Consider the following 16,136-nt stretch of genomic DNA (forward strand, 5'->3'; position numbering starts at 1 on the left):
CCCTATTGATGAAGGGAACTTCCATCTTCCCCAGTCTTAAGACATGGAAATATCAGCATGCTGTAAGTTAACAGCTGCTACAATGGGTATGAATAAAATTACAACTTCTCAGTTTCCTTATTTAATAAGTCTAAAGTCATTACCTAGTATCACTGACCAGCATAGCCTGAGGCTCTGTAGAATTCTCCGTGGCACTCCTTCTTGTGAAGGGTCTGACTAAAGTAGAATCTGTCATGGTGGGTCTCTAGCTTCCGAGTTCTCCAGCGCTGGATGTTTAAATTCTTGGGAGTTCTTTGTGTTCTACATTATTTACATTGCATCTGGATCTTTCCTTTGGTGTGCTAATAGCTCGAAAAGTTTGCTAACCTCGGGTCATTCTTTGTCCTTAGGAGTTGTTCACTTCAGGGCCCTCTGATCCTCATCTGTTCTTACACATATCTTGGAGGATAATCCAAAATTCATCCTCTGAAATCAGACCTATCAGCCACCTATAATCTGTATTACTGGAGCTTTCAGATTAACCCGAGCCTATAAAATCCCATACGGCTTTCATGTGCTTATTCCAAAGAGATGGTACAAAGTAGTTCAAGGGGTCTCCAGTTGTTACATGTCAGAATCATTTGCAAAGGTTAAGTAAGCTACAAATACCCAGAACTCCGTGTCCACACTGACCTACATGGTGTCTGGTCATCTGCAGGTTCAACAAATTCCCCAACGAGCATTTCTGTGGGGCGTTTCAGCAAATAGTAGCTCTGAGAAGCCTTTTCTGTGCTGCATGGACGCTATTTGACCAAGCTCTCTTCTTTCTTTCCTTCCTTCCGCCTTCCCTCCCCAGTGGCCTACCTACATGCTACCCGCATTGATGAGCACCCCACCAGGACTGAGAGCAGGCAGAGAAAACAAGACACAAGGTTGCTTTATACTCAAGGCTTTCTCAGTCTATAATGTCTTCATCTGTACCTTTGACTTCTCAGCTGGTCATATTCTGACATGAAGAAGTATGCATTTTTGCCTCATCTCAGAGCTTCTGGGATGAAGCCTTCTTAGAGCCTTTGGCATGGCCTCTTGACATCAGCCCTAGATCAAGGGAATCTTTCTACAGTTCAGAATAGTAAGAAATGTATTTCTCATTAGTTTACACTGCACTTGGTACAGATTTTCAATTACAAATATTTAAATCCTGGCAATTTGTTCTAATTTAGCTGCTACCATCTTTCACTACATGAGTTTGAGATCCTTTTGTAAGATTGGCTTACTTATTTTAGAAGTTATATATAAAACCTGTTTCTACATTTTCATGGTGTATCTCTTATTTTTATTTCTTTTACAGGTATTTTAAAGGTTCAACCAATGCTCATTTTTCCATTCTATTTCTTAATTCTTCCACATTTCTTTGCCACAGAATGTATGTGTTACTTTTGCTAAAATTGTTCTGGTTTCTTTTGGAATATTACCTGACAAAGTTGACCTTCGAGATCTTTTCTGTTGTACTGGCTAACTTTCTCAATGTGTCCTTCCAGTATGGCTAGGATAGATTTGATCTTTTGAACCTCTGTTTAATGTGGTTTGATGTTAAAGGAAATGACTCAGGCAGGACAGTCTTCACTCCAGGTTCCTTTGTGAGGTTTGCCATATAAATGGGTTTATAAATAACTGTATCATTAAATTAGTCACATAGGAAGTCACTGAGACTCTAAGATGTCTGACACTTAGAGCTGAGCTCTTTTTCAGAGACAATCTGACCAGGAAAAGATAACCCTCCAGCTTCAAGAGTTTCAGGCTGTTATGCTGAGGTGAACTTTTTGGGCTAGGAGGGTATAGTATAGGCTATACTATACCTTCTGAAGCAGTGACAGGAATCTTCAGGGGCTCCGCTTCTTGTTCTAGATTGCCTAAAGGCAAATATAGTCACTCCAAGGGGAAACGATCATCAAGAGGAACTCTTACAATGTTGTCTTTGGTGGTTTTTAGCCTGGGTGAGCACTCCACATTTTTTGATTCTGAAGAAAGAGTACAGACAAGATGGCTTCTGGACAAATTAGCTACCCCAGGGTTTCTGTGACTCTTGAGGCAAGAGGAAGGGTTGGAAGTGGGGAGGAAGTAGAATAGGGATGTGTGTGTGTGTGTGTGTGTGTGTGTGTGTGTGTGTGTTGGGCAGAGTTGAGAGGGTGTCCTGATGCCTGTTTTTACCCCAGTTCTGGATGTCCATCGTGGCCACCACTATGCCCATACCCTGCGGAGGCTTCATGCCTGTGTTCGTGCTAGGTAAGTTCTGATGGGAAGCCTGGGATCTTGCTAACAGCTGCAATCTCGGGTACTGGGTAATTAAGGAAAGGCCTGGAAGGCCAGGGGTTGTATTTGGTCTTAATGCCCAAGAAGGGCTTGGCTCTGAAATATAGAGGATAAGGAACTTGGATCTTTCAACACCTTCCTTCCTTTTGTCTTTCCTCTAGGAGCTGCATTCGGAAGGCTGGTAGGAGAGATCATGGCTATACTATTCCCTGATGGTATCTTATTTGATGATATCATCTACAAGATCCTACCTGGGGGCTATGCAGTAATTGGTGAGACACATTCCACCCTCTAGTAACCCCTAATAGCCACATGCAAACTCTCCCATGACATCTTTATTCCAGACAAACTACATAATGTGGTTTTTTTTTTGTTTTTTTTTTTTTTTTTAAAGATTTTATTTATTTATTTGACAGAGAGAGATCACAGTAGACAGAGAGGCAGGCAGAGAGAGAGAGAGGGAAGCAGGCTCCCTGCTGAGCAGAGAGCCCGATGCGGGACTCGATCCCAGGACCCTGAGATCATGACCTGAGCCGAAGGCAGCGGCTTAACCACTGAGCCACCCAGGCACCCCATAATGTGGTTTTAATTTTATGCTATTTGATTCAACTTTCATTCAAATAATCAACCCTTGGCTTTGACTCTCATTAGCTCTTACTGAACGTTTTTGAAGCTCAGTTTCTTTATGTAGAAAAGGGATTATGGGAATTAAATGAGATAATAAGAATGAAAGCAACTAGGATTGTGTCTGAATGTTTGGTAAGGGTTTTTTCCTTCCTTCCAAAGAATTACAGAAACCGCAGTGCGGGTGACTGGCTTGGATACTCCCAAACTGCAGATGGGCTAATACTGACAGGACTTTAAAGTACCTGACTAAGAGCAAAGAAACATGGTCTCTACTCATCCCTGTCACTTGTCACCTGGATGACAGTGGAACAAGTTACCTACCTTTCTGCACCAGAGTTTCTTTATTATAAAATGACTTCTGAGATATCTTACAACCCTCACATTCTGAGGATCTGTGATAATCTTTTTCTCATTAAATCCAAAATCCCATCCAACCAAAACCCTGTCTAACAAACACAGTGGCCTGTATAATCCTCAAAATTATTATGCCTCCCCGCTCCTGCTCTTCCCCATCAAAACCCCATAACACCTACAGCCGTGCCTCCCTTAAATATAGAAGCATTAGGCAGCTTTCCAGTGCATATGGTGTCCTTACCCCTCATCACAGACCTTTATGAAAAGCCTCTTTCATCCATAAGAATCCTCAGCTCTCATTCCCCATCCTCATGACTCTCTGGTGTCACCCATCTCCCCTGGTGGACATTTCCCGGAATACGTATCTCTTGTGACAGTTGATGTTCTGAAGTATGTCATGTGTACCATCTTGCAGAATTAGTCCTCCCAGTATTTCCCTTTTGTGACTTTTCTTATTTTTTTTTTTGTTTAAAGTAAGCTCTACACCCAACTAGGGACCTGAACTCACGGCCCTGAGATCGAGAGTCACGTGCTCTCTCAATTGCGCTCCTGTCGTTTGTGTCTTTTTCCTGTTCTCTTCTCTCGTGTATCTTCTAGTGACTATTTCTGTTGATGGGAAAACAATGAAAAGTAAGATTCTGTTTTCAAAGAGTTCATAGAATCATAACATTTTAGATCTGCAAGGGCTTTACAACTTATTCAATGACCTTTTTTTCCCTTAGAGATGATAGTATGGGATTCCAGAAGGATCAAGTTCTACACACACAGTTGAGAAACTATAGAATCAGAATCTGACACAGGTGTTATTACTCCAAGTCCACACCATGAGTCCTGGGTTTTGACTCCCTTCCCTCATATATTGTTGACCTTAAAACCCGAGGTCCAGTAGAAAATGCTGTCACTGGGTTTTAGAATGCTCAATTAAGAATGATCCAAACTTTTGGGGGTGCCTGGCTAGTTCAGTCAGTAGAATATGTGATTCTTGATCTGAGGGTTGTGAGTTTGAGCCTCATGTTGGATATAGAGAATATTAAAAAAAAAAAAATGATCCAAACTTTCAAAAGCAAGGAATAGATAAGACATCACTATCTTCATCTTACAAAGGAAAATTTGGGCACACACAATGATTTTGTAAATTGCCCAAGGACACAGAATGAGATCAAAATGATTTGCTGACAGTTTTCTAGCTCCTACTCTTGACAGATGGTTGTGTCAGGAGTGTTGGCACTGACCAGGATCACATCCCGCATGTGGCAGCCCTAACCCACTGGTACATTCCTGTGTCATTCTAGGGGCAGCCGCGCTGACCGGTGCAGTATCCCACACAGTCTCCACCGCTGTGATTTGCTTCGAATTAACGGGTCAGATTGCCCACATCTTACCCATGATGGTGGCTGTCATCTTGGCCAACATGGTGGCTCAGAGCCTTCAGCCCTCTCTCTATGACAGCATCATCCAGGTCAAGAAGCTACCCTACTTGCCTGACCTTGGTTGGAACCAGCTCAGGTCAGGGCACCAGCTGGAATTAGTTCAGGCTTGATGGGGTGGAGGTGGGAGCTACTGAGATTAGGATCAACATTTGGGAATACTGCTTTTTACTTATTTTTATGTTCCCATGTACTTAATGAGTATTATGAGTGACATGATGCATGGTAAACCTCATGGGAAGAATGGAAGGGACAGCAAAGGAACAAGTTTATGGTGGGGCTAACGCCCCATGCCTTCTCCCCCCGTAGTAAATTCACCATCTTTGTTGAGGACATCATGGTACGTGATGTGAAGTTTGTTTCAGCCACTTGCACTTATGGGGAATTGCAAACCCTGCTCCAGACCACCACAGTCAAGACTTTACCACTGGTTGATTCAAAAGGTGAGTGGGAAGAAAGGAAGCAGACTCCTGAGCCAGTGACCTGAACCAGGGCTCCACTGTAGTGCGGGCTTATCTTTAGGGATCACCCAGTCTGCCACAGGATACCCAGCTTGTTCCTAGTCAACACGATCATCTTCAAGGAGGAAAAATACTGCCAGAACACAAGCAAAAGAAGGAAGTTAAAAATACAGTCAGAGAGGGGCACCAGGAGGCTCAGTGAGTCGAGCACCGGACTCTTGATTTCGGCTGGGGTTGCACTTTCTGGATCATAATCTCTGGGTCGTGAAATCAAGCCTGAACTGGGCTCCATGCTCAGCGGTGTGTCTGCTTGGGATTCTTTCTCTCCCTCTGCCCCTCCCCCCATTCTCGCTCTCTCTAAAATAAATGAATCTTTAAAAAAAAAAAATTCAATTAGAGCACTAAAGAGCCGATGCTCTTTAGTCACTGTAGCTATGTCCTCTAAAGTCACTAAACACTGAACTAGGGTTACTATACTGAAACACTGCCCTGGAAAAAATACAGGGTTAGTTTCCTCCTGTCTCATTTTCTTCAACCGATGAATGCATAAACTTATTTTATGTGTGTCTTTCTTTATATACTGCCGATTCATTAACTAGCATTCATGGCCAACAGGGCTACACCTCATGCCTGAACAAAGCTTACCTAACAGGTATATTTTCTCCATAAGGCACATCACAGCCTTCTTGTTTGGGGGGTAGGGGGTAGGGGTGGGAAGGATGTCAAACAGCAGAATCACTAACACAAAACCAACAGAAGTGTGAAAATGTGACATCAAATGGACAATGAAAAGAATGCTTGCTTATGAGGGCTGAGAGAAGAAGCAGAATGTTACTTTTCTAACCTCAGCTGGGAACATGTGTTGGGGGAGGCTCCAGTGGTTTGCTGCGCTGTGCAAGTCTGTGAATGATGGTGGAGGCATCTTGAGCCCTGATTGGGGTTTACAAATACCTGGACTTCAGCCAGGAGGCAAATTGGCAAACAGGGCATTCATGAAGAGTGAGGCCCCGCTGTTAAACCCTAGCCCCTTATGTGGTTCTCTTTGCTACTCAGTTGAATGGGAGCTGTTCTTCAGTGCCCAACTTGAGGGGCAAATGAAACAGTTCCATATGAAAGAGTGAGTGGTTTTACTCCTTTCTAATTTTTTAAGAGAATTTATTTATTATTCTTAAAGAGAGAGAGAGAGCGAGCGTGGAAGGAAGGGACAGAGGGAAAGGGAGAGAGAGAAATCCAAGCAGATTCTGTGCTGAGCCCGGAGCCCAGCACGGGTCTTGAGCTCATGACACTGAGATCACAAACCAGACTGAAACCAAGAGTTGGACCCTTAGCCAACTGCACCCCAAGGCACCCCTTTTTAAAATCATTCATTTGTTTGTTTATTTATGGAAGTTTGTTTGTTTCTGGAAGTTTGTTTGTTTCTGGAAGTTTGTTTGTTTCTGGAATGGCCTTACAGCAGCTCTTTCCCTTCCTTCACCATCCTTTTAGTCCACCTTTGGCGTTTAATTCTGCTCTGTATTGTGATTTTTTAAGGGTTTTTTTTTTTTTTTTTCATTTATTTGACAGAGCACAAGCAGGGGGAACACTAGGCACAGGGAGAGGGAGAAGCAGGCTCCCCACTGAGCAGGGAGCCCTTTGTGGGGCTTGATCCCAGGAACCCGGGATCATGACCTGAGCCAAAGGCAGATGCTTAACCGACTGAACCACCCCGGCACCTCTATATTATTTCTTATCGGAGTTTATATCTATGTCTCACTAGGCTGAGAATTCTTTGAGGGCAGAGACTATAACTTCTATCTCCTTCAGACTGCCTCCTTCTAGGTATTTACTAGATATTAAGTAAACACTGCCTAATGTTTGAATTCATGTAATTAAGAAGAATCATGTAGGGCCATTTGGAGCCATTAAGTTTGTTAGTTCCTGATTTCAGATAATCAGAATGTCCATGTTGTTTAAGTTAGATTCATTTTAATATTTTTCCAAAATCCCAAATACTTTGTAAGTGGTCTCTAAAGCAGTGGCTTTTCACTGGAGCAGGGGTACAGCCCAGGAGGTACAGGGTTTTCATAATAGTGACTAAGACCTAATGGTAAGATTTATCTTAATAACACTGTTGTAATTTTATGGGCTTAAAACAATGAAAATACTCTTCCATATATGAAAGATCTTCCCAGGAAAAGGAGACATTTTGTTTATATATCCTAGAAGGACCCACAGTCTTTAAGTGATTAAACCTCAGATAGCCTTCTAGACTTCTTTCTAAGTATATTTACATCTCAGTCTATATAAATGGCTTTTGAAGTCTTTCTTTCTTTCTTTCTCTCGAGATAGGATTGATTAGCCATTTTAGTACCAAGTTCACCTATTTACAAACAGCCTGTATAAGGAAGGGCTTGCATCAAAATAAGTATAAATTAACACCAATTAGCATACTACCAATTGGGTCTCTAAGTGCTAAATGAGTGAAATAAAAAGGATTGAATGAGGTCAGTCCTGGAAGATGTATGAAATGAATCTTCAGGAAGAGAGGGGAAGAGCTGGAAAAAGAAGCAGGGGTGCTTGGCTTCTGTCCCCAGCTCAGTCCTGCAGAGCATGTTGGAGGGGGCAGGGAACCATGCAGGCCCTCAGGCTGCGCTTGGCTCTCCCCCAGATTCAATGATCCTGCTGGGCTCCGTGGAGCGGTCAGAGCTGCAGGCCCTCCTACAGCGTCACCTGTGCCCCGAGCGGAGGCTGCGGGCGGCCCAGGACATGGCCAGGAAGCTGTCCGAGCTGCCCTTCGACGGGAAGGCTCTGCTGGCTGGCAAGGGGCACCAAGGCATCTCCCCTGAGGGCCGGAGGGAGTCCTTTGCCTTTGTGGACGAGGATGAAGATGAGGACCTCTCTGGGAAGCCTGAGGTGACCAGGCAGGGATGGGCTGCGGGAGGCGGATGGATCGGGGCAAAGGGAAACTGGGAGGAGGGAGATGGGATGCTGCTCACCGAGGAAGTCACAGCGCCCAGTGCACCCGGGGCAGGGACTGAAGGAGATCAGGTTGCGGGGGATGGCACCAGTGAGAACTGAAAGGGATATAGGAATTCTGAACGGGTGTGAGGGTGAATGGACGTAGATAGAATTCCTGGGACACCAGCCTCTTCCCCAGGACTGAGAATTTTTACTGTTCCTTATAGCTGCCTCCTCTCCCTCCTCCTCACCCCTTTCCTACTGCCCCGTTGTCCTCCGAAGAGTCCAGTGGGCCCCTGCCCAGCCACAAACAGCAGCCAGAAGCCCCGGAACCTGCAGGTGAAGATTCTCCCAGCATGCACCCGCATTCGTGCCTCCTGGGCTCTCGCTGGGCTCTCCTCCACCCAAGGGCTGCGGGAAGGGAGTTGTGATCATTGAATCTCCCTATGACTGTCCCGAGTGGTGGGAGCAAGGGCTGATTCAGGAGGGTAGGATAGAGAGTATCTGTAGAGGGAGGCATCTGGGAAGAGCACACTGTGTGTGACAAAGTGTCAGGGGCCCCTCGCTGCCTCCCATCGCCCGTGGGCCCGGCCCTTTCCTCCCAGGACAGACAGGACTTTGTCTCCATTTCCACCTGCTCGCCACTCCTCTCAGGTCAAAGACCCTCTGTCTTTCGGTCCCTGCTGCGCTGCTTACTGGGCAGACCTCGCCCCACAAAGAAGAAAACAACCCAGGTAAGAGCAGATGTGCTGTAGAGGGTGGACAGGGAAAGGACCACGTCTCTGAAGACTGAGGGCGCCATGGTCCTTAAATCAAGGGGGAGGAGGTCCCAGCACAGGGACGCTTCATCACAGGGCAGGAAGGATGAGCAGGAAAGCAGGCATCTGTGGCCCTGGCCTGTGAGGGTTGCTAATGGTCAGGGGAACCACAGCTGCCATGGGGAGAAAAGGGAAAGAACTTGGACCTGTGGCTTTCTTCTCTAGGAGTCCACGGATTTAGTGGACAACATGTCGCCTGAAGAGGTAAGAGAAAACAGCCGTCTGGGATGGATGGTTCTGTCAGGTGAAGGCTTTGCTCACTTGCTTCATTGTGTTGTGACAGTAAGATGCTAGTCCAGGCCAGAAGGCATTCTGAGAGGTTGGGAATGAGACGTGATTATGGAGAAAGGGATGGGCCCATTGCTCAGAGGTGAGGGAAACGTGACGGTCTCAGAGGGATCAGAGGAGAAAGACTGTGAGCTTCCACGCATAGATGGGACCAACAGTGCTAAGATGAGCCTTAGATCTTTTAGACATTAGGGACGTTCTGGACCTGGAAAAGGCCGTGCAGGAAGGACGAGCTTCACCTGAAGTAAGAGGGCCCCAGGCAGCCTGCAGTTACACGTACTAATGTGGAGGAGCAGCATGGAAACTAAGGCGGTCAGTGCCTGCTTGAGGTTACGATACCGGACTGGACAGGGCCTCCAGACAGTGGACAACTAGGAAATGCCAGGAAGCGAGACTGGAAAGAATGGAAAACGGAGAGCCAATATGGACAGTGGCGTCTCATTGGGACAAACACCTGTTTCCTGAAAAAGGTAATTATTGAGTACATGAGAGAGAAAACCCAGCCCTGAATGGGCTTGGTTGTGAGGAGGGGACAGACATGGAGCCATGATTTGGAGGCAGCAGGGCGGTCCTGATCACAGTCCTGATGGAAAGAGACCCCAGGGTTGCAGAGAAACAGCAGAGTCTATTAGCAACCATTCTGTTTGGTAAAAGAATGCAGGCGCCCTGTGGAGGCTGAACAGCCACAGCTTTAAAAGTATGTAGATGACAAAGAACCTAGCAGGTGTTATTTTAAAATAAACTTCTCCTTGGTTGTGCAGACTGGATGTGGGGGGAGGGAGTCATAGGAGAGAAGGAAGCCTTCCCCTTCTCCCCTTGTCACCTCTCAAAACACGCACTTTTCTGATCAGTGCTTCATGGAAAGTTCGATGAGCACAGAGGAAAAAAATAGCTCTTGCTTCTGCCCCCAAGCAGGAATCAGATGGGTCATAACTATGGTTGAGGAGGGCCTTGCTAAGTGCTAACCCAATAATCATACTCTTCAAAGAAGCACACCAGAGGGAAAGCTGGCTAGCTGACCCAGTGAGGCTATTTAACAACCAACGAGGGGTATAAACAAAGCATACATTTTTAGCTTATGTCTTTCCCAAAGAAGATTTCGGGTATCGAAGCTCCCCTGTCGCTCTGGGATATTCTAGAGGGATAAGATGCCATAGGAGTAAAAATTCAGGATATTTTGAAACTAGTTTTCAGACAAGATCGAGGAGGCACCCTTGGCAATATCCTGGTGACGCCTGCAGGAAGAGCTCAGTTACATGTCACCAGAAGTGTTTCCTTCTGCTCCCTGGTTCGGAGCACACACAGAGCTCCGGTCTGGTAAAGGGGCTGAGCCTTTGCAAGTAGTGGGACAGATCAGACCCTGAGGCAGACAAACCCTGCCCCTTGGAGACAAGCTGGGGCTTCCTGGAACAGGATCGTCAGCCAAGGTCGGAAGCCTGGCTCCACCTCTGTGTCATCTTGGGCAGACTGCTTACGTACTCCATGCTTCCGTCTCCTCATCCGCAAGACAGAGACAATGAGAGCCTGTTGGAGAAGATTCAATGAGTGAAGACATGTACAGTAGCTGGAATAATGCATGGCCCAGAGGAAGTGCTTGATGCATGGGCACTGGGAAGGGCATGAAATGGTCCAGGAGGACAGGACCCACCAAACCAGGGTCGGCAAAGGTCCTACAAATAAATCGTATCCACAGCACACCTGCCGAATGGTCACCCATCCATCCATCCGTGGGTCCCTGTGGTGTGAGGGCCAGCCAGACCTGGTGTGAACATTCAGCCAGGGAGAGTGAGGTTTAGAGGAGGTGGGATTGCAGTCCAGAACTGCCAGGAAGGGACAGATGGAGGGCACCCCACTATGGACTCCACACTGGGCTTGAGAACTATGAGGCGGCCTTCGGAGATTCTCTGATGCCTGAGACATGCGAATTTGGACATTAGGAAAATAAAATAGTACAGAGTTCAGAGGGTACCGACTGAAAAGAGATTTCAAGAAATTTTCAATTCAGTTATGAAAGTGAGAGCTCTCCTGGATTATTTGGAATCTTGGGGATTTCAGCATGTATCTCTAAAATCAAAAAGAGGTTAAGGCCTTCATGCCTTCATGCTTCTGTCACAGACAAAATACAATGGTTTTACTCAAGCCAACCAAGTGCCGCGTGATCCAGGACAGCTCTTCAAACCCAATGGGTAGCTGCTATGTTCTGTAAGAGACAAATGTGCTAGATTCTGCACAGCATTCCGGGGGCAACCCCACAGAACACGCTTAAGGGGTTACACCCTCACCCCTGTCCTGTAGGGAGAGAGAAGACAAACACCAGTAAGAGCCCGAGCGCAACCCAGGTCATCTCGGAAAAGGAGAGACCGGCAGAGTACGATAGGGATAGAAAGTGTGCTCCTGGGATCCTCAGGGGGACAGCGTGCGGGCAGGTGGAGGAATAAGGGGAATCCAGAAGAGCAAATGCAGATCCGAGAAGACATGCCTGGTTTCACTGAGCACCGGGTATTGCAGGAGTGGTGGAAAATAAAACTGGGCAGAAGGGCTGGAAATGACCAAGTGTTGGAGGCACGGGGTGGGGAAGGCGGGAAGACAAGAAGACAGAGCCGCGCTCTAAGTGCCGAAGGGTGAAGGTGATGGGGACCTGGTGAGGGAGGAGAGGCCGCTGGGAGGAAGGGAGCAGGTCTAGTGATCCGGAGCATTTGTGAGAGTTCGTTGCAGAGTTCAGGGTCTGGGCTGGGGCTGGGAGGGCTGAGTGGGGTCAAGCTGCAGATCTGAGGCTGAAGGGGGCTCTAGGATACTGAGTGACTGCCCTACTCCGCCGCACAGATTGAAGCCTGGGAGCAGGAGCAGCTGAGCCAGCCTGTCTGTTTTGACTACTGCTGCATTGACCAGTCCCCCTTCCAGCTGGTGGAGCAGACGTCCCTGCACAAGGCAAGTGCTTGCCCCCTGATCGTTCAGGGCTGCCGAAGGCAGCGGAGGTCTGGGGTGAACGTGCGCTGACGTGCTGCTCTTTCTCTGCAGACCCACACGCTCTTCTCCCTCCTTGGCCTCCACCTTGCTTACGTCACCAGCATGGGGAAGCTCAGGGGCGTGTTGGCATTGGAAGAGGTAAAAGGGACAGGTCCCATTTGAGCAGCAGGAGGAAGAGTGGGCCCAGGATAAGGGTGCGGGGGTACGGAGGGGATGGTTTAACTTCTGGGAGGTCCCCCAGAATTCCCTCTCTATTGCTTAGGCAGAGATTGGAGGGGACGGAGGGAGCAAGTGGCAGGTGGAGAGGAATGCTCCAGGGTTTTCCATGGCCTGGGGGTTTGGGATGAGGATTCTAGGCATGAGTCACAGTTTCATGTGTTTGCTCTGGGGAGGGGCGTGGAAAGAGGGAAGAGATGGGGTGTGGCTGAAGGATGCCTGAAGGTCCCTAGGAAGGGGCCTTGCCAGCGGAGCTGGAGATTGAGATTCGCAGATCCACAGGTGCCTCCCCCCTGCCCCTTCTCGTGCCCCTCCGCATGAATGGGTCCTTCTCACACGCCTGTTTGTCTCACCCCGTCCCATCTTCTTTCTCTTCCCGATTTTATACCCCCTTTCCCTCTCCCCACCAGCTGCAGAAGGCCATTGAGGGGCACACCAAGTCTGGGGTGCAGCTCCGCCCTCCCCTCGCCAGCTTCCGGAACACGACTTCCATTCGGCAGAACCCTGGGGGCCCGCCCCCGCCCACAGAGGCCTGGAGCCTGCCTGCCGGTGGCACGGGGGCTTCTGGGGCGGGGGATGGGACTCCCGCCTCCCCAGAGACCCCCGTGCCCTCCCCCTCCCCAGAGCCTCCTCTGTCGGCGGCTCCAGACAAGGCGGAGGGCGAGCTGGAGGAGCTGGAGCTGGCGGGGAGCCCGGGGCTGGAGGAGCTGGCCGACATCCTGCAGGGCCCCAGTCTGCGGTCCACTGACACTGACGAGGAGGAGGAGGACGAGCTGATGCTGTGACCATCTCCAGGACCGCCTCTTAAAGACTGTCCAGAGCCCCAGGCCAGACTGTCCACAGCCCCAGACTGTCCACACCCCCAGTGTGGAGGGGGTATGTCCTGAAGCTGGAGAGAGCACACCACCGTCCCGACCCCTCCTGGGAATTTTAAAAGGTGATAGTTTTAGTCTTAGAGGAGGGTTAAAATTTGGGCAGAGAGAGTAGCCTCAGTCAGTTCTTTAGGCCACGTCCGCCTGTTAGGCCATGTCCGGACAGGCGGGGGTTCCAAGCCCAGTGGAGAACCCGATATTCCATGGGACTTCCTGAGCCTTCCTGGAACATGCCTGGAAAATCCCCTGCCTCTCTCAGCCTCCCTTCAGTCCCCCGCAGTCCCCAGTGTCGTGACCCAACACCGCCCTGGCTTTGCCCCTGTGACTGACAGGGTCTGCAGGGGGAGGCCCACAATGACTGTGGCCTCGGAGGACAGGGTCACCTCCCGGCCTCACAGAGTGCCAGCCCTGAATATACTCACCCACGGCCCTCTCTCACAGCCCCCCCCCCCACCCCATCCTCCGGCTTGCGGACCTCCGCTCCCTGAAATGTGTCTCCCACTCCATTCTGGCTCCCACTCCCTGTCACCGGGCAGGGGCCATCACTGAGGCAGGGAAAGGCCGGTCCCACTGGCCCCTCTTCGTCCCAGGGTGTAAACAGTGCGCTGTGGATGAAGGAGGAGCGGCCCCTAAGAGCAAAGGGCTCCGTGCAGGAAGCACGTGTCTTGTTGCAGAACATGCATGCCTCCTTCGGGCACAAACCCAGCCCATCTCGCACCAACGACAGCTTCCTCACCCTCCAGTTTCCAGGACACCCTGGCAACTTCATCCCCTCTCCACGGTCCTCATGGACCTCTCCTGCCCCAGGGTCCGCCGTGCCCTCCAGTTGCTGCCGCTGGGGCTTCTCCTGCCAAGAACCAAGGCTCAGGGCAGCCGGGTCACTGTGTCACTCAGACACTGGGCTTTCTAGAGGTGGGGAGATGGGGGTTCAATGTCAAGATGGCAAACCTCTTTGACGTTTCCCATGCCAGGGAAGCCAGAGACTTATCCTCCCCAAACCAGCGATAGGGTGCCTGTCGTTAGCCTGTCTCTCCTCGGAAATGGGCCTGGGTGCTCTGAGCCCCTGGCAGCCCTGGCTTCCACACCCAAGGCTTTCTTCCCTCCCTCCCTCCTTTTGGTCCCTGTCTAATTCTACGAGTTGTACTCCTTTTCCCACATTCTCCTCCTTCCCCTCCCCTGTGCCCACTCTCCGTCATCCCCCAAAGAAGACACTCATAGTCAGAGGTGCCACCACATTCTGTTTAGTGCCATTGAACACAGCCTGTAGCCCTCTCCAACAGGATGTCCCTTCCATGCCCGCCCCCAGGCCAAGACAGGGTGCAGCCTGGGCAGGGGGGCTGGCAGTGGGCATTTGAGCCCGTGCCCATGTGTATATAATCTATGATATTTATATATATAGATATATTTATATATAATTCTCTCTGTAATATATGTCATAGAATCTCTCTTGGGCCTGGGGTAGGAATGTCACATTAAGAAAACATGCTAAGACTGGCCGTAAAAATGGTTATTTCCCAGACCTGGAAGACAGAGCTTGGGATGTAGAGGTGGGGACAAAGAAAAGGTCATAGGCTCATTCGCCAAGAGCCGCCCCCCCACCCCCCACCCCCAGCACAAGGATAAGAAGGGAGGCATTGGGGGAGGTGGGGCAGTGGAGGGGGAGGAGGGGGAGATTTGGATTTTTCTTTAATAAAGTGATTCGAAAATGAAAGTGCACCCCCCCCACCAAAGGAAAATCATTTAGCAAGAGCAGTTTCATTCACAAGAATATAAAAACAGCCCTGTTCCAGGACTGTTGGAAAACGTGCTGCACAGCCTTTAACCCCAAAGGAAAAGCAACCCTCCCCCACCCCACCCCACCCCTGACAGCCTCTTCCTGCACATGCCCCTCCCCTCCCCCTGAATAGGCTATAAGCAAACCCCATGCACCCTACCCCCAGCACCAGAGAGGCAGTTCCTCCCTCCAGAAGAGTCCTAAGAGGGTCCCAGGCCAGCTCCTTGGCTCTTCAGAATGGAAAATGCAGGCCCCCACCTGACCTCTGGTCTGCGAGCCCCCTCCATGAGTAAAGTCTGCTAGATTCCCTCAAGGCTTCAGCCACTGTTGCAGGGACCATTTGGCTTCCTTTGGGAAGGGAGGGAGGGAGGAAAGAACACGGCTTTAGTCCACCTTTCCCGACGCCACAGGCCCTGAGCAAGGACAAACTGTACTGAATGAGCCCACTGGATTGGATGTCCGCCGCGGTCTCAGGGCAGAACCTAGGCAAGAGGCTGTGAGACTGAGCGGGAAGGGACGGGGCACTGAGACAGCAGGTGACGTGAGGCGAGGAAACAGGGACCAGTGGGAAGAGGGAACCGTGAGCATGCCAAGCCCGGAGGTCCTACGGCAGGAGGGCAGGACGCTCCAGTGAGGGGCAACCAGCGAGGGCATGCAGGGCCACCTCCCCGAGCTGCTCTCTGCGCCATCCTGCGCCCTCCTGTGTCAGGTCCCATCACCAAACACAAGCGAGGCCTTCTGTTGAGACAGCTGTGGATAAGGTGACCCCCTCCCCACGCTCACCAGGCCCACTCCCGGGTCCTCCAAGGACCAGCCCCAGGAAAGCCACCGTCCCTCTCCTCTGGAGGACATGGGATCCTGGCCTCAGCTGCATTGCAAGAGCACATGTGAATGACTGTGTGAACTCAGTGCGGGGTGGGGTCCAGTCACCGATGGACAGAAACACCCCGACTCTCAACCTCCTCATTCCAAAGCAATAGAAGTCTGGGGCATGGGGGGGGGAGGGCAGTTCTGTCCAGGGTCTGGGAGAGAGTGACAGTGCCCCCTTCCTGGCAGAGGGTAAAGAGGTGGGACCCCTGACGAAGTCTGGGTAGGACACAAGG

General features: G+C 49.8%; 1 protein-coding gene across 1 annotated transcript in view; it reads left to right on the forward strand.

The window, feature by feature from the left end:
- CLCN1 (chloride voltage-gated channel 1) overlaps window positions 1-13,213 on the forward strand; it is a 29,382-nt gene extending 16,169 nt beyond the window's left edge. The window contains 11 exon segments of the mRNA XM_059172117.1: window positions 2,196-2,265; window positions 2,454-2,564; window positions 4,566-4,779; window positions 5,010-5,143; window positions 7,809-8,053; window positions 8,326-8,437; window positions 8,753-8,832; window positions 9,082-9,120; window positions 12,028-12,132; window positions 12,223-12,309; window positions 12,798-13,213. Coding sequence (XP_059028100.1) covers window positions 2,196-2,265; window positions 2,454-2,564; window positions 4,566-4,779; window positions 5,010-5,143; window positions 7,809-8,053; window positions 8,326-8,437; window positions 8,753-8,832; window positions 9,082-9,120; window positions 12,028-12,132; window positions 12,223-12,309; window positions 12,798-13,172 — 1,572 coding nt within the window. The 3' untranslated portion in view covers window positions 13,173-13,213.
- Window positions 13,214-16,136: the final 2,923 nt, after the last annotated feature.

Source organism: Mustela lutreola, chromosome 4 (genome assembly GCF_030435805.1).
Source record: "Mustela lutreola isolate mMusLut2 chromosome 4, mMusLut2.pri, whole genome shotgun sequence".
NCBI lineage: Eukaryota > Metazoa > Chordata > Mammalia > Carnivora > Mustelidae > Mustela > Mustela lutreola.